At 37.4% G+C, this 24,451-nt stretch overlaps 1 protein-coding gene across 2 annotated transcripts in view; it reads right to left on the bottom strand.

Moving 5' to 3' along the window:
- Nucleotides 1-24,451, bottom strand: part of EFEMP1 (EGF-like fibulin extracellular matrix protein 1) — a 56,848-nt gene that overhangs the window by 11,569 nt on the left and 20,828 nt on the right. Inside the window, exons 5-7 of one of the 2 annotated variants that reach the window (XM_019719812.3) lie at nucleotides 4,850-4,972; nucleotides 1,103-1,222; nucleotides 4-123 (exon numbers count right to left, since the gene is read on the bottom strand). In XM_019719812.3, coding sequence (XP_019575371.2) covers nucleotides 4-123; nucleotides 1,103-1,222; nucleotides 4,850-4,972 — 363 coding nt within the window. The remainder of the gene's footprint in view (nucleotides 1-3; nucleotides 124-1,102; nucleotides 1,223-4,849; nucleotides 4,973-24,451) is intronic. The other variant, XM_019719827.3, reaches the window with a different exon arrangement.

Genomic DNA, 24,451 nt, shown 5'->3' with positions numbered 1-24,451 from the left:
TACCTTCACAGCTGAGCCTATCACTACTTAGCTCATATCCTTGATTGCACTGACAGATGAATGAACCAAGAATGTTGTAGCATTGCTGAGCACATTGATTGCTGGCATCACATTCATTTATGTCTGAAAGGAAAGGTTATATACATTTATATATCTATGGATTTAAACAAGTCCTTGCTCTTTTGTACCTGTGTCATCTGATGGTAAGTGAGTAACTCCCTAGCTGGATTCTTTGCCCTGCAGAAGCTCATTGGAGAACATTCATTCAGGTTTCATATTTGTTGGAACAGCTTCAAACATCTGTCATATGCTTCTTTTAGAAATACCAGAATTTTTTTTTCTGGGAATGACAGATATTTTGGGGTTTGATGAAACTTTCCAAAAGAATTTAATGATCCTAATAAATATACATTCCAGTATCTATTTTCTTTTGTTGTTGTGCAGAAGCAAAATGCCAAGTCTATAAATAATTGATATAAGACACTCATACTGATATGGTCTCTCAGCATGCTGTAGTGAAGATTTATCTGTGCTATTTATTACTTTTTAAATGGGTTCTGTTAAATTCCATTACAATTATAACATAAGCCTTTGAGACACATACGGAGTTTTGCAATGCTCTAAGGCACTGAAAATATTGTGAAAAGGCATTTTTCCTGCACTAGATTCTTTCCATGTCATGCCAATCTTAAAATTGTGTGCCGTGACATTGCATTCTGAAAGGGAGAAGAAGCATGTAAAAATCAGATGCGCTTTCAGTGGAAAGTTTATGTACTTGAACTTGCAGTAACTCCTTTGGCACCTTCAGCATTTCTATCACACACTGTTGACTAATTGGTGTGTGTATATCAATGGATCTGTATTTTTTTTAAAAAAAATTTTGATACACCCACGGAGGAGAACTAAACAAAGTTTTCCATTCACATCTTGATGTGTTTTCAGAAACAGATTGGTTATTGTCTTTTCAGCTTTAGGAAGTTGATGGAAACCAGTTCACTCAAGAACACAGAAAACGGGCAATACTGCAGTGTGACATGGGGTTTGTTTTTTTGGAAGACAGAAATCAGGTAGTCAGGTGGCAGTTCCCGAAACGCTTACTTACCTACGCAGGTATAGTTGTTTGCCGCCAACTGAAACCCAGGACTGCACTGGCAATAAAATGATCCTGGTGTGTTCACGCATCTTTGGTGGCAATATGGAGGCATGGTGCATTCATCTATATCTAAGTTATCAGGCAAACAAACACACACACACACACACAGATACATTATTCATTATCCACAGCTGTTTGCTCTCAAGTTCTCAGCAAAACATTATCTAGAAAACCTACCTAGAGAAGACCTCATTTTAAAAGTAATTATTATTATTTTTTTTTAAATGAGGGTATATGTGTTCTAAATATGCTTTGCTCTACATTCTACAGTTAAGTGATACATGAAGAACAAAGACTTCATAAACTTGGCTGGGTGGGTTGAGACTTAGAAGAGAGAAAAGAAATTAAGACTGTTTCACATATATCTGAGAATGTCAGTTTGAGGAATCTAAAAGCTTATTTATGATGACAGAAGTATAAAAGAACTGTCGAAGAATTGAGTGATGTAGCATAAAACTAGGAGAAAGAAGTGTGGGCTGCTGTTTAGTTGGTGAGTTTGGTGAAGTCACTTAATAGTTCAGTATCTTTGTTTTTTCTTTTGTAAAATGCGGACATGCTCGTTGTGAGTATCTTATGAAGTTTCTCTGAGAATCAAATGAAAGAACACTGTGGAAAGAAAAGGATGCTAAACCAAAGTGCCCTCTGATGCATTGATGAAGTGTTCCAACCCGTGTCCTTCTCATATAAATATTTCCAACTATAAAATGCTCAATTGAGAACTTGCAGAGTCGGATTAACATCTTAGAAGCATAATAAAATTTCATTAATTCATGACTCTATACTTTGTGACAATTCCAAAATGGCATGTGTAATTCAAAATAACAATCATGCATGTACAATGTAAAGATTATATAGTGACACTATCTTATAGTAAAAAACAAAAACAAAACTATGCCGAGCTCTTCTGATATTTTAATAGCTAAAAGCATGGGAAGCAGTGTGACCAAATGGCCTCAGGGTAATCTGAGTTTGCATCTTCTGGCAATCACTAACTTGGTGTTAGCCTCTTGGGGCCTCCATTTCTTCCTCTGTAAATAATAGTACAACCATGTGGTAGAATTGTTGCAAGGATTATATGAGGTAATATAGGTAAAGTTCTTCCTACATCCACACAAACAGGTAAAAACTAAATGGGAGCTATTATTAATAAGTTGCAAAATCTATTTGACTTAACTTCAATATTGAAACAAATGATAATGATAATCACAGAGCTTCCCCCCTCATTTATTTAGGGGGTTTCTCAAATGTAGCCTCAAGAAGGCCATCTCTGACCATCCATATAAAATATTCAGCTATCCCCTTATCCTGCTTTGTATTTCTTTGTAGCCATTGACACTCCTTAACACTGTGTTATGTGTTATGTGTCTCCCTCACTATAATGCATGACAAATAAAACAGGGCCTGGCGTAAGTAGGTGCGCAATAAACATTAGTTGAATGAATGGAAATGTCATGCTAGCTAAGAGCAATTTTAGCATACTTCTTCCTAGTACCCAGGTGCCGCTCTTGATACCTAATTTGTATAAATAGTACTTTCTAATAGCTCCATGAAGGCTGTGATTCTGTCAAGTGTTTGTTCACCATGATGGTCCAGCACCTAGAAGAGTGTCTGGCACACAGTCAACCCTCAATAAATATTTGATGAATAAATGATGCAGGTCTTCACAACCAGCAAACACTCATCAAACCATTGTTATTTGCTAGCATTATGTTTGGCACTGCAGGTTTACAATAATGATAAATATACATATGTTCCACCCTTATCTAGTGTGGAAGATGGGCACGAAAACAGATCACTGCATGGAATGATAAGATCAACAGTGGAAAGGTGGAAAGGGATACGGGAGCACTGTGCTCCTCAAAATGTGGCCTGCTAACTGCTGCTGGTCCATGGACTATTTGGACCAGTCAGCCACAAAGAAGTACAGAAAATGAGAGTACTTATTTAGAAATAGCAACTGGGGTTTACCACAACATTTTTATTGTACTTTCCAGAAAAATTATTCTGTATCTGATAGGAGATTTACAAAAAGGATCCATCAAAATGTGAGAAGTACTGGCATAGAGAGGGATGACTAATTCTATTGGTGTAGATCCTGGAAAGCTTCCCAGAGGAACTGACTCTGAGCGGGGATTTGAGAGTTGAATAGGAGTTTGCCAGCAGAGAGTGTTCTTGGTGCTGAAAGAGCTTATGTAGAGGCACTGAAGTGTGACACTGTGTGATGTATGTGGGGAACTATAAACTAGTGGGATAGAGCTGGAGTATACTTATTTTTGTGGGAGAGGGGTGTTCAGAGCTGGGCAAGGATAGATTAAGGTAGACCTTATAAGCTCTGTTGAGGAACGTAGAGTTGGTTCAATGGGTAAAGAAAATACCATATGATTAGATCTGAATTTAAGAACATCTCCTACTCTATCACAAAGGGCTACAACCATAACTTCCATTCTCTTTGATTCTTCCCACAGTAGTTGGGGTTAATTCTTTTTCTGTACTTTTTATGCTCTCAATTGTTTATTTTCCTGACTAATACAATGGGCAAAACTTCGGTGTCTGTGTTTTCCCACACAATCTTCTCCCAAATCTGTTTCATCACTGCAAACCCGGGCCTTCCTCGGAGGTTCAGTGTGAACACCAGCCTTTGGGCACAGCCCTGTGGCAGGAAGAACTCTGCAGAGCTCAGTGTTGATTTGACATCCTGACATCACCAGCTCACATTCTCAGGCAGAAATGGATGCTGGCTGCCTGTCCCCACATCCTGATCCTCTGTTCCTAAGAGGTAATAAGGGCTCTTGACTGGTTTCTGGTAAGAGGTGGTGGTATGTAAATCAATGGACAGAGGAATTCAGTGAAAGGGTTTCATGCCTCTTGCTGGACCTCCCAATTGAGCCCAGGATGCTTTAGTTAACCTCTTATTTACTAGTCGACCTCCCCATACGGTGTTCTTGCAGTCATTTATTAAATGTGGTGGGCACTCGTCAGGGACTAAGGAGGCAGCAGTGACACAAATCAGACCTGTCCCTAGCCTTCAGGGAGCTCAAGTAGAGCTCTCAAATAGAGGCACAGGATGAACTTGGCTTTGCATTCCTAGCACTGCACCCTCTTGCACCATCAAGAATGTTCAGTATGTTAACTCATGAGATAATGATAGCACACAAGTATTCAGCCCGGGAACAGGCACTGTTCTTAATATTCCCACACACGAGCTCCTGAGGTAGGGCTAGTACTATCTACATAGTACACAGGAAAAAAGTGAGACAGAGAATTTCAGTAACTCACCCAAGGCCTCACTGTGAATTAGGAGTGGAGCTGGGATTTGAACCTCATGATTTGCCCTATAAACTATGCTATGCTAAACCCGGTGAATGAAGCCTGTATCATCAGTGTTTACATGCTATGGTCCCCAAATAGGTAATTTAAAATTATTTTCTCAGTTGCTTTTGTGGTCCCATTCATACCCCAAATTTCTGCTTTTGCTGAGTCTAACAGGTAACCAACATTCTGATATCCAGAATATGCTCCATCTTTAAAGCTAGTTGTTTTTTGTGAATGTGGAAAGTGAATTGGCAATCAATGAAAGGATAAGCAGTTGTTAGCTGTCATTCTCCAAATATATATGAGAGCTTTGTTTTGAAGACCTGATGTTTAAACAATTAAGTACTCAAGACAGGACTTTGCTTATTGTATGGTTGTACTTACCTACACACTGCTCTCCTCGCTTCTGATACCCTGGAGGGCACTGACAGGCGAAGGACCCTCGCAAATTGATGCATACTTGGTCGGATCTACAGTTGTGCGTCCCTGCAGCACACTCATCTATGTCTGTTAAAGACACGCAATGTAGAAAGGGTTTGAGTTGGTTGTGAAGATGTTGATATAGCCTTCATATTGTCCTAATACTTTTCTTAAAGATACTGACTTTTTACTTTACTTTTAAAATATTACTTTGCAATATTGCTGTATTAGAAATATTTAAAAAGATCAATTGAGTGTTCCAAAAATAATTTCATAGATGCCAGTGTGTACCACCCCGATTTAACAAATGTTAACATTTTGCCCTGCTTCCCTCAGCTCTTATTTTGTTAAGAAATGAAATATTTTAGATATAGCTATATAAAGCTATATCTAAAGATTCGTCCTCATCCCTTTACCCATCCACCTACCACTGTCTTTGTAGGTGTGAATCCTTCTTTGAGATGTTTGTATACTTTTGCTATACAAAGATACACCCATTAGAATATACAGTATTGTTTTGTGTGTTTTAAAATGTAAATAAATTGTATGATACTTGTTTTTTCTACCCACTACATTGCATTTGAGATAATTTGTTGACAAATCTCTCAAATCTGCTCAATAACAGGGTATAAACCAAATTTTAATATTATACATTACCTGTTGTTGTTGTTATTGTTGTTGTTGTTGGTGTGTGTGTGTGTGTGTGTGTGTGTGTGTGTGTGTTCGAACTTTAGGGTAACATAACTGTATAAACCTTTTATTGCAAATTTCAAAATGCAAAGGATTGAAATTGGTAATATTTCTCTAGGAGAGATAGGCTGGTGTAGTGTAAAATACATATTTTCCCAAAGCATTTCAATTTGGGGAATAATATACTAAAGATGCCTTGAGGAATAGGTACCAGTTGATTGCAGTTCTAGAAAAGTAAGAAATGCTCTGTCAAAATATAATGAACCTGTTATAATAAATTTCTTTGGGGTCAAAATGTGATGTGAATCTGTGTGTGTACATTTATATTACACAGTAATTTATAGGTGAAATTTAATTTTGCCTTATCTACATCACTTTGCATTCATTCAGAGCTCTCATATTATGAAGTTAAATAGCACAAATGAAAGGATTAAGTGAATTTGGTGTTCCTCAACAACTTAAGACTCTTAAGTGTCATTAAAAAATATAGCCTTGAAATTCCTTGATGACAAATTTAGCATAAAAACTGTGACAAGCTAAAGCAGTCCAGAACATCTCTGTGGTAGGCCCAGGGTGGTGCTTTGGAAGAAAGGGCCAAGAATCACTAATAAAAGAATGAACCATCGGTTAATTAAAGTTTATTCCTCAATTCCTGCCCAAGCTCAGAATGTTGCCATTCATCTTTCTTACGTTTCCAAGGAGAATTACTGCACTTACACTACCCAGTAAAATAATATAGGAAGTTCAGGTTATAAGAGGGTTGTCCTCAGATACGGGCTTTGAGTAGCTGAGTGTGGAAGTAATAAGGGAGATTCTTTCCAAAAGAAAGAGGAAGTAGCGATGAAAAATACCCGAGGGATGTATGGCTGTTTATTGGATAATAACCTATTAAAGTATCTGCTTACACAATTCTTTGAACCTGGTTTTCAAAGTTTGGTGGATTTATTTTTGTTATTTTTTAAATTTTTGTTTTGAAATTTATTATTATTATTTTTATTTTTAAATCAGTTATTATAATTCTGTCCTTTTTAGATACTATGTAAAGGTGCAGCAATCTTGCTTTGAAATTATCCATTCTTTTTTGTGTCTTTTATTATTTTCTCATATATACTTGATGAAAACATTTCTACTGAGGTTTCTTTGGAGCTTTATGACTTGCTAATGCAGAAATGACAGCAGAATTCCTATTGTTTTATGTCAAGAACATTTGCCAACATTTGCAGTGATAACAGCCCTGAGAGATACTGCAACGTGAGATTCAGATGTGGCAAGTTTCCTCGGTAAGTGCTGGCCGAAGATCAAGGGCTCAGGGTGGCTGCTGCATTTTCTAAAGGAGGCCTCACTAGTGACTGGGGCTTCTTTCTGAGATACCTCTCTGCAAACCACGCCATCGCGTTCCCGATGTTCTACAACTGCCTTTCTATTTTCTGGTCATTCAGTTCTAAGTCTCTTTGATAAATAGGTTAACATTTCCAGTGGAATTCGTATATCATTAAATAGGTTTTAAACATTAAAAAACCTGCTGCCTGGACCTACTCCTTTCTAAGAACCGGTCCATTTACCTTCTGAGAAGGATTATTTAATAAAAATATGAGGTGAGTTAAAATAATTTAATAAAAACAACAACAACACCAACAAAAAACACCAAGTAAAATACCACAGCCTCCAGTACCGGTACATTCTTTTCCTTTCTCTATCAAAAAACAAACAAAACCGCAATCAGACTCCCCTCACCCAGGCCTAACTGGTGATATTTTTCATACGTTTTCTACTTACTTGGATTCACTTTTATTTTAATTGTTTTGGAGGGGAAACCTCCTGAAATTCAATAAAACACAGTTGCCTGAAATCCCCTTTGAGAAGTTATTCCAAAGGAGTCTTGGGCATGATGCTTTGTCGTATACCCTGAACTGGATCTGCTAGTACACTAAATGACTACATTTGCATTTATGGCTTCTCTGACTTGAGTTTAGAATAGTTATCCTTTCCTTTGCTCTTAGCAGGTTATCTAATGCTGAAGGCTATATATATATATATATATATATATATATATATATATATATATAGAGAGAGAGAGAGAGAGAGAGAGAGAGAGAGAGAGAGGGGGGGGGGGGGATTTCCCTGTCATTGCTTATTCACAAAACATATAAGTCATGAGAAAGTCATAAAAGAATATACAAAGTCATATAAGAATCGTTATACATTGTTAAACTCTTATGCTTCTTTTCTACTTGCATGCATTTCTGTTGGTCTTAAATATCAGAAAGTTGAATGTGATAAGAAAATCACTAAAATATACATCTATGTCAGAAGCTCAAAGCAAAATATCCGTTCCTGCACAGGGGTACCTGTTTATGAAAGCCCTCTGTGGTGAGAGTATCGGTAGTGGCGAAAAAGCAATGCTGTATTTATAAGGGAAACTGCTCAGGTCACTCATGATTTTCCTGATTATCTAAGAAAGAAGTACTCTGGGGAGAAGAGTTTTTGTTTTGTTTTTAAACTATCTAAAATTAATCCTTGACAGGTAAGCTCACTAGGTTCTTAGGCCATCGGTGAACACATTCCCTGTACCCTGGTCCCCACGCTCTTTGAGGAAGTGGTCTGTGTCTTACTTTTCTCTCCTGTATTCCTAGCACCTAAGCAGAATGCATGAAACATGGTGGATTTTCAATAAATATTTGTTCAATAAATAGATGAATGAATCACGATTGCTGAGAACTGATGTTTAAGGAAAGGATCGATGTTTTATCTCAAGGAACTAAACATTTACAAGGCAGGTTAACAGGCAAGATGTGAGAAAAACAGCAAAATCAGCAAGAGGTCAGCAAATGAAAATGGATGTAAAGCATGGGTGTTGAGAAGTGTGGCAGCTAAGAAGAATAAGTCAACATCAGAGGTGGGTGGCTATGGAAGGTTTGCCGGGAGAGGTGCATTTTGAGCAGCCCTTTGAAGAAGATGAGATACATGGATTGACAGAAATAGGAGGTTATTTCTAGGCAGAAGGCAAGTTACCTTAGAGAACACTGACAAGACAGAAGTGGTGAATGGCTGACAGCTGGAGTCTGCGTCGCTGAAGGGGCTATGTGAGAGAAGTCTGGTGCAGTGCCTGGTGGAAGGTGCTCCTAAAATGGGAGTTCAAGTCAGGAGCAAAATTCTGGGCCTTACAAAATTCTGGGATTAGAGTTTGGATTAACACCACAGGGAGCAGCTCTGAACTATGTAGACATAGCCTAATGTAAACATTATCAAAGAACAAAATAATAGAGTGTGCTTTCTACTCTGTAAATCAACTCACAACATGTAAATCAACTCACATTTCATCAGTCTAATGCATTAAGAATAGCTAATGGCAATATCTGGCGATTCCCTCATTTTTAAAAAATGTGCCCGTGTTCTCCCTCCTAGTGGTTTATACTATTGCAGGTCCCTCTCTTGCTGACTTTGGCACCATCGCTGCTTTAAACAATCCCGTCTGATCTTTACTCAGCTCGTGCTCCCAGCCTCTTTGCCACGCTGACCCCCAGTCTCTGCAACTGCATACTCAGTTTTCTCTCAAAGTTAATGGAGGCAACTGTGTGAACATCCAGTAAGTCCCTGCTCAGGCCCTTAATTCTCTATGGTTTTGGCTCCTTCCCTTCAGCCTGACTCATATTTCCCAAACCCCTGACTCATGCCGCTTCCTCTCTCTTATGCAACATTTTAATCTCTGCAATGTTCTTTCCATAATTTGATAACTTACCACGACATGGAGTCACTTCAGTGTGTTTTCATGGGCAAACATTTTCTGTATCTTAAATGCCGTAGATTACCACTTAGACTTTTTAAACGTTGTGCTGCTTTAGGTTTAAGAAATAATTCAGAACTATATTGGAATAAGACACCATCGACCAGTTATGAGAATGCACTGAAGTAGGAGGAAGGGGATTGCAATTATTTTGATTCTGTCACTGCCTATATGATCTTGGGCCACGGCATCAATTTTTTTCTCTCTCTCTGTTCTCCGTCTGTAAAATACACTGTCTATTTCTAAAGATAGTGCAGATTAAAAAAAAAAAAATCAGAATCTTCAAAATATGTCTTTTTGTTTCCAGACTGTAAACGCTTAAAGTAAAATAACCATGTCTTTACTAGTCTGTGTGGGACACTCTGTATACTCTGTAAATATTATTTGACGGTGCTGTCCCTTGAACTCCTGTGGTTAAAGCAAATGTAGTGGTTGGATTCCAATTGCTGCTCTTTATTGATCTGTGTGGATTTAAAATTTTCTTATATTTTCCCCAACCATGCTGATTTAACCTCATAAATGGAGTAAAGTAGGGGGGAAAAAGGTCAAGCCTTCATGTTTGTTGTAAAAAGGGGTTTCTCTACTCCTGGTCTCTTTCTTTCCTTTTCTTTCTATTTTTTTCTCCACCCTGCCCTCCCCCTTCGTAGTCTTAATGATTTAGAGAGACATCCATCTGCTCCGAGTGATTGGTCCTAATCCTTTTTAGTGACAAGACAATAAATTAGTATCTAGCAAAGTACTCTTTTTATTTACTCTGTGAAACTTTTTAAATAGAAGGGATTCAATGGGTGAAGATCTTATAGTTATTGGAGGTATTCATCCTAGTTTTCAATATAATCCTGGAAGGTAGGAACTATCTCAACAAGAGCTGAGGGCATTACTGTCTTCTTGCTGCCTCATCCATTAAAGGCTACTGATAACAATAACCTGAGTAATCAAGACATTGCATTATGCCAATTGAAATCTGATTAAGAAGGTATGTAATATTTTATATAACTTCCTATACACAGCTGTTAAAATTCTAAAATTAATTGGTGTAAAAATTGGTAAATGCTTGGCAATCTTTAAACACATATTATTCGATTAGGAAATCAGATCTACAGGCCTCTGGTTTAATCTTGTTAATCGCCCTGTAGAATAAGTGGTCATGTCACCCACAGTTTATGCGTGAAGCAGGTGGATGTCACTGAAATGTAGATTGGTGAGATAACCTGACCAAGGTCATACAGAGCAGAAATTCAAACCCAAAATTTCCATTTTGCCTATGCATTTTAGGTTTCCAGAAACACTTATTCCAGAAAGACTTATCCAAACCTAAAAGTTCTGGGTAACAGTTTTATTGTAGGTGTATATGTATATGTATATGTATATTATATATTGTATATATTATATATTATATATATATGTAATTTTTCTTAGAGTTAAAGAGAGGGTCCTTAATCTGTAGCATCTTGATTCTTCCCTTGCGTCTTTCTTCTATGTTGAAATAACATTCATAGCTCTCCAAGTCTTCTGTTTCCCTCCCCAGTCCTTAGCCAATTATCAACAATTTTTGTCAAAGACTTTCTATTTCCCTTGCTGCTTCTTTCATAGTACTGGAATCAGATTTATCTGGGCCAAATGCCCAGTTCTAGTTAGCTTTTCACCCTTCTGAAATTATCAACCAGAATTCACCCAAGCTAAGCAGTTCTAGTGGAAAAAATAAATACTGATATTAAGTAACAAAAAAGGACTGTCTTCATCCATGGCCAGCAGTAGATTTATAGTTCTAGATTCTTATCTGTTCTGGCAAAACAGATTGTTAATAATTTGGTGTGCTTTAAATGATCAACAAAAATATCACCAAAATCAACAAATATCAGTCTTGATAGTGCATATTTTTGTTTTAGAAAGTGAAGTGGCAAATCAAGTGTCCTGGAAGTCCTTGGCATTGCACTGTGTTCTATCAGAACCTTGAAATACGCTGTTCCCTTATGGAAAAATGCTACATGTACTTGGAGATGCTTTTCCAGCAAAGATGATGGATTTGCCCTGCAAATTGACCCTCTCCTACCTAGTATCCTCTGTGGCTAGTGGTATTCATTTGCAAGATGATTGGATGAGGTTAGACATAGGGTTCATGAACGTGGGGGAGAAAACCAACTCATGTGTGTGAACAATCAACTCATGACTCATCTGTACTCGGCACAGACCAAATGAACGAATCAGGAATCGGTCGTAGGCTAAAACAGGAGAATGAGCCAGGGAACAAAGGCCTTAATTCTCATTCTTCAGGTCTTTTCACACACTGGCTAAGTGAAGCTTACTGCTTTTAGAATCTTAAGGAAAAGACATTTTTCACTGATAAATAATTAATTGTCAGGGATGTTCTCTGGCATCTCAGTCATAGCCAGCTAACCTCCCCCCCTTTTTTCCTTAATTATTCAAATGTTTGGGAAAAGATGAACCTGGTATTTGGGATGATATTATAACCAATCATCAATCTACAAAACTTGTGGAGATAAAACTGTATTTTGAAGCAAGCAGCACCATCAGTCTTTGTTTCAGGGTGGCTCAGTACCAGGAATTAAAGCCCTCTGTGTGAAAGTTCAAGTCCAACCCACATAAGTGGGGGGCCTGCTTCTAACTGGATGGCCTTCAGAGGAATTATGATCCCACCTTATCGTGAGATGCTTATGCACTGACATTTCAATTGTGTTTTCCTGGAGCTCTATCATTTCACCTTACCCTCTCCCCCACTCACATCCCCAGCTCCAGATCAAACCCCTGGAAAGTGATGAATGGAGACTGACTACACTCAACTGAGTCCACCATGCCCTGCCCGAGTACTGTGATCTGTTTCTTGGCTTCTTTCCCCCAATCCTTACAGCCAGATTAGTCAGACTCCTTAGCCCAAAGCATACACATTCCTGGCTTACTCCCTCAGGCCAATCATCACTTGAGGTCACATAAGCCCCTGGCTATGGCAATGCCAATTGTAACAAGCAGGGCTTGGTGACCTCCTAATTGCATGAAACCAATTACATTATACTTGTTGTTCATTCAACAATAGACAGCTTTTGTGCCCACTAAATTGAGGTATAATACTAAATTTGCTGAGTGTAATTTGGCAGCACTTCTCCAAATCACTAACTGCCTAAGGTTTTTGAAATAAAGTATATCTTTGTGCCTCTTGCCCTTCAGAGCATGTTACCTTCTTGTGTGTATTTTCCTACCCAGTTCATTACAGCTTACTTACGATGTTTCTGTACAATGTTTCCCCATAGGCCTCCTGGCCCTTATGGTTTTCTGAATTCCAAATGGAGCAGAGAGGTAGGATGAATGTATATGTATGTGTGTGTGTGTGACTCACCAAATTTGCACTAAATACCTTTTTTCTTTTCTCTTTTTGATTCAAAATTCCAGCACAATGAAAAGCAATGAAAGCATAAGTAAGTAGGTAAATCTAAATGAATATTGAATATATAAAATAATAATAGCAAGGTCTTTTAGGATTTATAAAATATGTAGAATGGAAATAAGAATAGTAGCATATAAATTGGCAGCAGGGTGAATGGAGTTTAAGTAGTTAAAGGTCCTTGCATTGTTTGGGAAGAGGTAAAAACTAATAATTTATTTTAGACTTTAATAAGTCAGGGATACTCATTAAATTAATCCCAAGGGAAAGCTCTAAAGGAATAGTAAAAGAGTATAAAACTACAAAGGTAGTATGGGAAACTAAAATAATACAAAATACTTCAGCATTTTAGAGAGAATGGAAGAAAGAAAGGAAACTAAAACATGCCTAATAGAAGGCAAATACTAAAATGGTAGTTTAAACCTAAACATATCAATAGTTACATTAAATGTAAGTGGATCAAATGCTCTTACTAAAACCCCAAATTCTCAGGTTGATTAAAAAAATAGAAGCCATATATACTGTTTTAAGAGACATAATTTAAATATAAGGACAGATAGATTAAAGAAAAAGGATTGAAAATATACCACTCAAACACTAACCTAAAGACCTTTGGCTTTGCATTATTAATATCAGACAAAGTTGACTTTAAGGGAAAACAAGATTAGTAGTGAAAGAGTAACACTATGTAATGATAAAAATTTTAGATCCCAGGATAATATAGAAATTATAAATTTTACTACACTCAATCACCTGGCTTCAATATAGATAAAACAAAAAAGGATAAAACTAAAGGGAATAATGCATAAACATAATTATATTAAGAGATGTAACATACTTCTCTCAGTAACTAAAAGAATAGGCATACATATTCAGACATGAATAGAAAATATGAATAACGATTAAAAACTGAACTAATTAGCATATATAGAACACTGTACAGAATACATAACCGTTTCAAGTATTGAGGGAACATAAAAAAGAAAATGATTATGTACTGGCCTTAAGGCAAGTTTAAATAAATATCAGAAATTGCAATGTACAGATTTTATTCTCTAACTACAATGTAGATAAGATAGAAACAACAGTTACAACAAAACTAGAAAAATCCCCTTATTTTGGAAAAGAAGGCACATACTTCAGAACAACTTATGGTCTGAAGAAGATAAAATTGAAATTTGAGACTTCTTCAAACTGAGTAAAAATGCAAATATTACATATCAAAACCTGTGGGAAAAAATGCCAGCCCATTAGTAGGCCTATAGCCCCTCCTTTTTCCTTACATCATTCTTAACTTTCCCCCCCACTATACTCAATTTACAAGAGAAGCATATGCAGATGAGATTCGTTCCTATCTGAGATGATCCCCTATGAGAGTTTTGAGGGCTGCTAAGCAAGAAAAGAAGGAAACGATCTTGACCACGTCTTTCCAAAGGGCAAAACTAGAATAAATTGGTAGAAATTCAAGGAAGGCAGATTTTAGTTCAGTGTAAGAAAAAAATGCTGTGGTCCCTGGACATTTTAATATATTAGGATATGATGAGGTTCCTATCACTGGAAATGTGCACATGGTGCAATGTGGATCCCAGCAGTGGGTGAAGGATCTGACTAGTCATCTGTGTTTAAAAATGGTGTTAAAGTGCTGCAAGCAAATATGGCAGAATATTAACAACTTTTGCATCTGGATAGTGGTTATTCAATGTTCATGGTATTGTACACTTAAGTTTGAAAAAGTTCATAACAAAAAATTGAAAAAGAGATGCTGCCACCACCCTAATATGGAAAGCTGTGAGGATTCAACAAAATTGAAATCTGTACTTTTTCTCATTCGACACGGAGTGCATACACATATATCTTTTTATAGTTGTGAAGCTTACTTTTATACTTTTATAATGTATCCTCTAACATCGGAAAAACTTGCTTGATGATAAAGTATAGCAAGGAAAGAGCTCTTCTTAAGTGATTATTTATTCCCTCCCTCTTCCCTGAGCAAGGAAATAGTTAAGAAATCCTAGACTTATTATTCTTTGTCCTGTTTTAAGAATTTTTCAGGAGGACTCTGCAGCCTTCATCATATTAAGACACAAGATTATTCAGGGATCAAAATGTTAAATATGAGCAACTATTAACTTGTGCCCAAATCTTTAACATACCATTAAACCAAGTGAGATTTGACTTCTTGGTTTTGTTCCAAATCAATACTATAGTTAGCATTTTCCCTAAGTTATTCACAAATTGTCATGCATACTTGAGTTTAATTTGCTGATAAATTGTGTTTGATATACATAGGCTGTGGGATTTCCCCCACCTTTCTGTGTTAAAACACTTTCAGTATTGTGAAGCAATAGCATTTAAATAACACCTCAGCATTAGTTTGAGGAGTACCTGAAGGCAATAGAGGACAAAAGAAAACACAGGTTCCATAAAACTACGACCCTGAGAGGGTTTCAATTCTGAATACTTCTCAAAGTTAACGTATAAAATAGTCTTTGGACTTTAAATAAATTGTAGGCATTTTACCTTCTATTTCTATTGGGGACATAAATAAATTTGAACCAATTCTCTAAGGTCTCTTTTAGTTTTAAGACTCTGAAATTCAGCTCACTTTGCTGAATTCCTTAATGCTATTATAAAAAGTATTCATTGTTCAGCTCTTATCTCTTCTTCCCTCTCTAACTGAAAACGTTGAATCCTGGGAAACCTGAATAACATGCTCTTGCTTTTTGGGGGCTATAATCATCGGTCTCTATACCTTCTTCCCTTCTTTTTCATTTTTCAGCAGTGACTTCTCCCTCTTTCTACTGTGCAGAATCAAAGGAGGGTCTAAAATGGACTCATCTTTTTGAATAGGATTAAATGGCTCTGTTAGCAGAGTGAGATGAATAGAATGTTCTCCTCAATGTTTAAATGCACTGCTGTGTACTTGTAAAGCTACATACCTGTCAGGAATTTAGAGTAGCTTAATGCCTGTTTAGCAGCATAAACTCTGAAGAAAAATCTCACAGGGAAACATGCCCTGTACACAGTTTCTATGCCTGTGGAGTACAAAGGGAGATGGACCCGTGCCAGCTGTGCAATTGATGTGTTAAAGGTAGATGCCAAACTAAGGCAGTCTTTAAAAGAATTTCTTGGCATGAATAAACACAGATGAAAAAAAAAAGGACTACATTCTTAGATCTGTTATATATACTTAAAATGGTTACTGCATGAAGCACATCCGTGGAGCCTGTCACAGTCCAAGTTTTCATTTCAGAAGAAAATGGAAAAATTGAGCAATTCATATTGTTAATTTAAAAATTAGTCTAGAATTATTTTTCCTTAGAAATGCAATAATTTGTTCGTGGAAACCTTTAAATGCAAACCTTTGGCTTCGGGCCCATGATGTGCGTGACTGTGAGGCTGCCAGATAGGTGTAAGGAGGCCCTCTGTCAGTGACCTTCAACCATGGATCTCTTTCTACCGCTTTAAGAAGGAGAACAATCATACTATTTTCTCACTGCATAGTCTTTTTAAGTTTTCAATGATTTTATGTGAGATTGTATCTTTCTTTAGTTGCTTGTGCTAGCTTTTTTTTTTTTTTCCTAGCCTTATTATACCAGGAATTTATCATACCAGGAATTAGAGTTTATGGGAGGACTTGTTGATCTTTTGAGAAAGTCTGAGAACCACAGAATAAAATATTTTCTTATGCAACTCACTGACAGGAAGATATGAAATATGATTGAGACAAAAGAGTGGTTAAGATCATGGGTTTTAGAGTCAAATAGGTCTCAGTTCAAATTCAAGCATCACCACATTTTACTTATGTGTCTGGGGAAAATTATTTAACCTTTCCAAGTCTCTCCAGCACATCTGTCAAGTAGGGATAATACCCATTTCATAATGTTATTGTGAAGACTGACTGAACTAATACACACCCCAAATAGTACCTGGTTGACACTAAGTGTTTCTTAAATTGTATTGAAGATTGTGAAATGACTACAGTTGATGTATTTCAGATTGGTACTTCTATTATATACAGAAGGAAGGAAGCAAGAAAACTGCAGAAAATCAGGGCTTTTAACAGAATTTTCTATGTACTTGCATATAATTACACATCCTATCTTCATTTCCTTGCTCAGTGTCAGATTTTGAAGGTGGTCCCTCATGACTGAAATCCAATTAGAAAGAACACCATATTGAATGACTTCCCTTCCTTGGCATATTCCAGATGAATGGATTCAAGAACAGGCAAATCAGCCTTTCTTTCTTAAGGTCACCTCTCATTAGAGAAACTGCAAGTATTCAAATAAAAGGGATCTGGCAAAACAAGAGAATCTAAGATCTTTTGCTTTTCATAATATGTTGTGGTATAAAAGGACAGTTAAAGCCTATAGGACCCTTTCGCAGCAATGGAGTGCTAATGGTTATAAGAACTTCGGGTACTTAGCAAACATAGCTTTAATTAGACCTCTAATTAGAACCTTGGAGACAGAACTTTTGTGTGAACACATTATAGCAATGAAAAAGTGATGAAAATATAAATTTCAGCAGCAGTTTTTATTATATTAACTACGTCAGGGACAGTATGGTCATTGTGTTTCAGGCAGTGATGAAATTATACATCAGAACCAGAGAACACATGGGGAATATTTTCAAATGTCGTGGAAATAACTGCATGGACAGTCAGGACAAATATTTCTGATTGTTTGCTCATACAGACAAAGCTCAGAGTTAAGACGCTAAGATGAAAACACCAGATGCTTGCTTGACTTCTCAAATGAGCAAGTCCCAGGAGTTTTTATAAACCATAATGGTAATCTATATCACTTGTAGTTAACAAAGCATTCATTCAATCTTATCACACAGGACAGTTTGATTTGGAGTCAATTTTTTTTTTTTTTAAAGCTATGCTAGTAACATAGTAAAACCATGGCATATTAGAAAAATATTCTTTTTGAAAATTAGTTTTGGTTTCTTTGAACAACAAATGACTTTCTCCAACTGCTTTCCTTATAGCAAGAGGTAAATTATGTATGTGAATATGATAGTCTCTTGTTCCCTTATTAAGGGTGTAACAAAGAAAATTTACAAGAAATAATTTAAAGCCTAAGGAGAAACACTATGCTTATGGTGACAGTATGACAAATCTGCAGGTTGGTTACACTGGCTTCCTTCTCTGTCATCTTCTTAGCCTGCCTGTCTCCATCCTGCATTTCTGACTCCTTCCTATTTAAATATTTGACTTTGCATTTGCCGTTTCTCAATTTCACCCTAATTGAATAGATCATTCTTCTAATTTGAGTGATCTGACTGCTGCCACATTGAAGGTAGTGTGAGGACCATCTCCGACTGCTGTGTAGGCCTTGGGCACTGCTACTTCAGCAATGGTTTGTGAGTACTGTTTCTCTGGCCCAGCACTGTGGCTCTCCAGTGTTCCCCACCCCCCAGCCCCCAGGAGCTCAGCAGGGCTGCCTCTGCCATCCTCATCTCCTCAGTGAGGCTGGACCTCAGAACTCCAACCTGCCAGCTAATCTTGTGACTATGCAAGCAGATGTCAGTAAAATGCAGGAGGTCCTGTATGGTTGGTTTGAACCTCACTGCAGCATAGCAGGTGGTTTCATATACAAGCTAGTCTTTTCTTTAGATTCCCACTCACCAATGCCATCTTATATGACCCCCCACATCAACCAGGTTACATACTGCCACGTGCAACACACATGTTGCCACTTGTCTACCTTTGCCTGTGAGTTTCTCTGCAGCCCCTCTGTCTTAACAGAATAGATTCCGCTTCAAGGTCCGGCTCCCACCCACCTTCTTTATGCTGCTTTTTCCAGGTCCTTTTGTGCAATATAAGATCACTACAGAAAGCAGCTTGTCCAACTCATCTTTGGGACAGCTGTATCCACAAATTATCTTTGTTAAGAAAGAGGAGTAGCAGCAAACTTGCAATCTCTGGAAAGTCAACTGCCTTGGGGAGGTCTTGGACGACTGCTCCCCATCTCACCTCAACTAGAGCCACCTTAAGGGTAAAGGGGTGACCCTAGCACTTGGTCTGGCTCAGGGTCCTAAACAGTTCTGCTCTGACTACTGAATTCTGGCATTTTCCATTAGGAAACCAGCAACTGGATAACTCTAGTTGCCACATCAGTGGCCTATATATAATTTTATAGTCTCAGTTTGTTGAAGGTACCAATTTAGCTCACCATTAGATTTGATACATAAATTCTACGATTGTTACATTATAAAGTGGCAAAACACAATAAATAATACTCAACTGCTTCCATAGTATTTATACAATTACATTGCCACTGCAACAAATTTTTTATAGGACTATGGAATGCTGTGCCAAATAAAGCGAATGTGTAGAACCTTTTGCAGCTTCTGCAAAGGTTGGGTTACAGTTTCACTTTCAAGCTAGTCTCCCAATAAGTTTTAGTACAAACTTTAAGGTGGAACAAACCTCAAGTCGTAAAAATCCTCTAAGAGTTACAGTTATATTCTGTGTGGACAAAATCATAATGGCCTGGAATGATGCACTAAATGCTGAGTGGATTTTTAAGGCTGGTGTTGACATTTTTAGCCTTTCCTGCACTAAGATATTTTCCTCAGCATATTATATTTCATAAAAAATTTAAGCTTACAAACAGAGCTGTGTTATTTTTAGAATGAAATCCATACTTAATATGCCTTTGAGGCAGTGTTGTAAATGGAGAATAAAACCAATCTTAATTAGTTACAATATAATTACCTAACTGGGTTAACAAATTGAGAGCTCAGAAATAAGTTTTGAAAACAAATGTGTTTAGTTCTGTGAACAAAGAGAGTGGCCTTTATTTGGATTTACATAAGGAAGTTTCAAATTGGTATAGGGCATCTTTCACTTGGTGCAGAGGAAATCTGATTATGTCATTTCCCAGTATCTTCAGGACGAAATCGAAACTTTTTAACATGAGATGCAAAGCCTTCATGATTTGAGTCCTGCCTAACCTCATGTGCTGTACATTGAATTATACAGAACACTTGTTCCCTTCTTCTGTCTTCTACTTATGACCTTAGCAAATGCTATTCCTCCTGCATGGAACATTCTTTTGCCTTCCCTACTTCCCTCCCCCAGTTGGTTAAAGGCTTATTTCCACAACTTCCTAAGTTGGAGGCTTGGCATTATCTTCTCTATGAAGTCTCTAAAATGGGACTCAAAACGCTATATTGTAATTACTGTCCAATTCCTCACAGACTACGAGCTCTCTGAGGGCAGGTACTGTAACTTTTTATCTTTTATCCTCAGCACCGACTGTGCTTTGCAGTACAGTAGTTACTCAACTCAGATGTGTTGAATAATCTCACTCTGAAATTATGTTTAGGGATCGCTTCATTCAGGATGCCTACATTATGGTCTTCTGCCACCTCCAAAGTGTAAACAACAAAGCAAATGTGAACATTTTCTTCCCGTCTTATTATTCCCAAATCCAATATAAAATAAAAAATAAACCCAGACAACTAACACATCACCTTCAGCAGTCCCCACTCTTGAGAAGGAAAATTACAGGCATGACTATTTTTTATGAAGTGTTCCAGAATGGAAACTTAAATAGGTCAATAAATGGACAAACCAAGTGTTTTATCTTTGCAAAATTCTAACTGTGAGTAGGTTTTCAAAAACAAACAAATGAACAAACAAACAAAAACAAACGAAAAACCAAAAAAAAAAATCCCAAAAACCAGTATCATGACTTAGTGAAGTGAGATCTAAATCCAGTTAAAATTCTTTTGGATTCCATAAACAAAACTATATATTCTTATTCTCTTAAGATTTTGCTTTATTAGCTTAGCTGTCTAGCCTCACCCCTACTCCCAAACTGCCATTCCCCTTCTTGTACTCTATTTAGATTCTTATTGTTAAACAAAGGTGATTTTTAACTGGAAAATTCATTTCCCCTAAACATATCAGGAGAACTTGCTGCTCTCCTCTGTTTATAACCACATTATTCCTTAGTTCATGTTTATATGCAAAATAGATGGTAGGGGACTGACAGGGGAGAGTGGGCCCATTGATAATTGCCTCTTACCATAATTTCTACAATTGCAAAAACCATGTTATATTCAGGGCCTGACTCTGCTTAGGTTGTGTTCATTGCGTTTTGCAGTATCACAGCCTTAAACATGTTAAAGTAAGAATAAGTACTGTTAAAGGTCTATGTTTAGCCACAGTTTGCAGACAGAGACTTGCTCCGTATTCCTTCTGTCATGTATTATGACTAGTGAACATTCTGCACTTTAATGGATACAGGCATGAGGCAGAAAGGCTGATTATTCAGAAGATCCTTTCAGGGCTTATTTAATTCCTAATTGGTTACTTCATGGGGTGCAGGAGCTGAAATTGCACCAAAATCTTATTAATTTAGAATTTGATGTTTACCTTTGCAATATGCATATGTATAACTATATTGCTAAACAATATTGTAACCATATTATTATCCTACTTGGAGTGGAACTTGTTTAGAATCATCATTTGACTCAGAAGAAGCACTTGCCTGCAAAAATAATGAATGTGTCAGTTAGAAATAATTTTAAACAAATTTTTATAATCCTGACACATAATCCTTGTGGATCAAACTCTCTTTTTATGCCTCTTATTAGCATTGTTACTATATGTACAGTACTTGAAAGTTAATGCCATTCTTTCTCAAGAAACTCACCCACCTTTAAATAAACCAGACTGACATATGACCTCTCCATCCCTGTTCCCCTCGCCAGTCCTATTAGAATGATTTAACACATTTAACCATATGTGTATACCTATTTTTCTTCCTCATCCTACAACTCTCTTGAGGTAGCATTTTCATTATGTCACTCCTTGTTCAAAATCTTTCACTAGTTATGACAGCGCTAAATCTAAACGGCTTAACCAAGAATTCAGGGTTCTACATAACTGTCGTCTAATGACTTCCTATCTTCTTTCCTGCCGCCCTATAACAGCCCTCCTTCCCCTCATCTCAATGACACCAATACTGTCACCATTATTTTGTATACGGAGCGTCTACCCAGCAGAGCCTGTCCTTTGTCTTCGGGATTCTTCACATCCATTTCATCCTTGGTGACCCTGATCACATCTACTTTCTCCACAAAATCCTAACCGGTCCTGGTTCCTGTATCCAGTCCCTTCACTGGACTCCTCCAGTGCTTTTTGGTAACCACCATCTACCGTGGATTACACAGGGACTGAGGCTCTCATCTAGGGTTTTGTTGACTTCAATTGTTAACTTGAATTACCTTTATCATTTAATTTTTTACAATCTGACCTTAATTACCATTTCAGATAGACTGGAAAGTTTTTGCAAGAACGGTGGAGTGTAGGCGTTGAGCACAGTTTGAACACATATTAACTGAATGCATTGGTGCATGAATTGATGAGTAAGTGACGAAAAGTTGAACAAATGAATGCATGAATGGTGCAGATTTCAGGGTATACATGGAAAAATATATCCTAAATTTACTCTAAAAATTTGGGGTCTAGTGAGGGAAAGAAAGTCAAGACTCTTGATATTTAAGGGATCCTTCAATGCCTACAGGACAAAAAGTAATGTGTCAAGCAAGAAAGGCTGGAAATAGGCTCTTTTGGTTCCATAATCTCTCAGTTGAGCCCTGTGTGTTTGGGAATTTAAGATCAGCATGAAGTTATGGTGACAACCTGGCCACACAATGTCTCCCTTGCCTTCTACCCAAGAGGAAATGGTGACCTCATTCTTTGGGAAGTGGACTCGTCTCCAAAGCGTTTGATGACTGCCTTTCTAAAAGAGTAAATGAAATGCAAAACGGGGGCAGGACAGACCCAGTCTTACTCTGAGAGCATGCACCAGTTCTGGCGGTAAAGTTATTACTGAGTTTTATATATATTTTTTTTCTTCTGAACCTTTTAAAAGATCAACTCTGGTTTCAGTTTAATTTTTTTTTTTTTCAAAAGAAACCTACATGGCCACTTCAAATTTGTTCCAGATGGATTTAGTCATAGAATGATTGATTATCCACTCAGTTGTGAGCTATGTGGTTAAGCTCAGAAACCTACAACAAACTGGTTTGGAGCAGTGTTTCATGGTAAGTGGCAGAAAGGATAATCCTTAAGCTGTCATTTTAGAGTTAGTGATGAGGAAAGAGGAATTTAGTGGGGCTACTTATGTCAAGAGAATGTATTAGCAAATGGATGGCTGGATATGAGGAAATCTTATGAGCATAATGCGTTCCCCCCCACACCTCATCCCTCCAGACTTCACAGTAAAGGGAACCAGATATGACTGGGGTACCCCCTGAGGGCTGCCCCAGCTCTCACTGCCTGCTTCATGGACCAGACCAGCCTCCCCAGGATGCTCCAGGCTCGAGGCCAGAGTCTGGCCTCTACCTGGCTGCCGAGACACCCATTTATATCCCACTACCTACTCAACAGGCCTACAGAGGTTTTTATTATTGGCATCAGAGACACCTGGACAAATCTGGAAAATAATTCTTGCGGAGAGTGACCAAGGAGGAAATGTACTACACTCCATACAGAGCTGTATTATGCACTTTAAAAAGTAATTTAAGAACATTTGGTCCATTTCCATGTTCTTTAAGAGGGGGGAAAGAAACACCTTCCTTTGACTAGCTCCTTTTAATAGCTGTATTAGCTTTTTCTCTATTCTTTCCCTCTGGTTAATTCACAATCTGGCTACTAGAATATTCTTGGATGTGGCTGGTGGATGTGGCTGGTGGCCTTCCCTACATGGCACTATTTTATAGGTCCTCCGATACATGGTTCAATTTCTTGGTTTCCACCTTCATTGATTTTCCTGTTTTTGCTCACTTATCTTTTCCTTTCCCTTACAATGCTATTCTAACTTATTGCCTTCTTGTTGAAAAACAAGCCATTATTCTGCCTTTTATCAAGATACCTACTCCTTAGAATCCCAAGAAAGATCGTGTTGGGTTTAATGGCTTCTGAACTTCTAATGATGACACAACCCATTTATTATAATCTTAGGATATGTTTAGCACATGTCGCTTAGTAAACATCTGAGGCAAAAGAAAAGATGTAAACATATTTAGACATGAAAATGACAATTCTAGGAGCAGGCTTTTGAATAGGCAGTAGGAAGAAAAATGTAACCAAAACAGAACACAGATTTCTATGGGAGATGGAGAACATTTTCCATGATTCCCTAACAAACACAAACTTCACAGATGTCTAGGACAAAAGTTAACATGAAGCAAGAACAGTTGAAATTTCTTTTATGCAACAGGCATGTGAGTACATGTTAATCTGCAAAAATAAAGGTAGTTTTTATGTTTGCTCATACAGTTTTTATTATGCGGACATTGTTTTTTGGTAGAGTGGGGTTAAGGAAGATTTTAATAAAATGAAGTTTTAAAATAAAGGAGGTAGTTACGATTATTTAGGAGTGGTTTTGGAGAGAATTCATAGCATTTTAGAAATCCCAGGTCCATGAATAAGAAAAGGGTACATTCATATAAAAGGAACTGTTAGAAGCAGCAAGGTTCTTCTTTTGGACAGTTCTCTGCCTATTTCAACCACACCCATCAGGCTGCATATCTGAATGAGTCATCCATTCTCTTGCATTGCTGGGGATGTGGGTGCACTTTGCTTTTTAGCTTATATTTTGCTTTTTGAAATTATTTATAATTTTAGATTTAACTTTAAAGATTTGGTTGGAATCAGTGCAGG

Source organism: Rhinolophus sinicus, chromosome 2, assembly GCF_057876585.1.
Source record: "Rhinolophus sinicus isolate RSI-liver-muscle chromosome 2, RSI-T2T, whole genome shotgun sequence".
NCBI lineage: Eukaryota > Metazoa > Chordata > Mammalia > Chiroptera > Rhinolophidae > Rhinolophus > Rhinolophus sinicus.
This window is presented reverse-complemented; position numbering and strand designations above follow the sequence as displayed.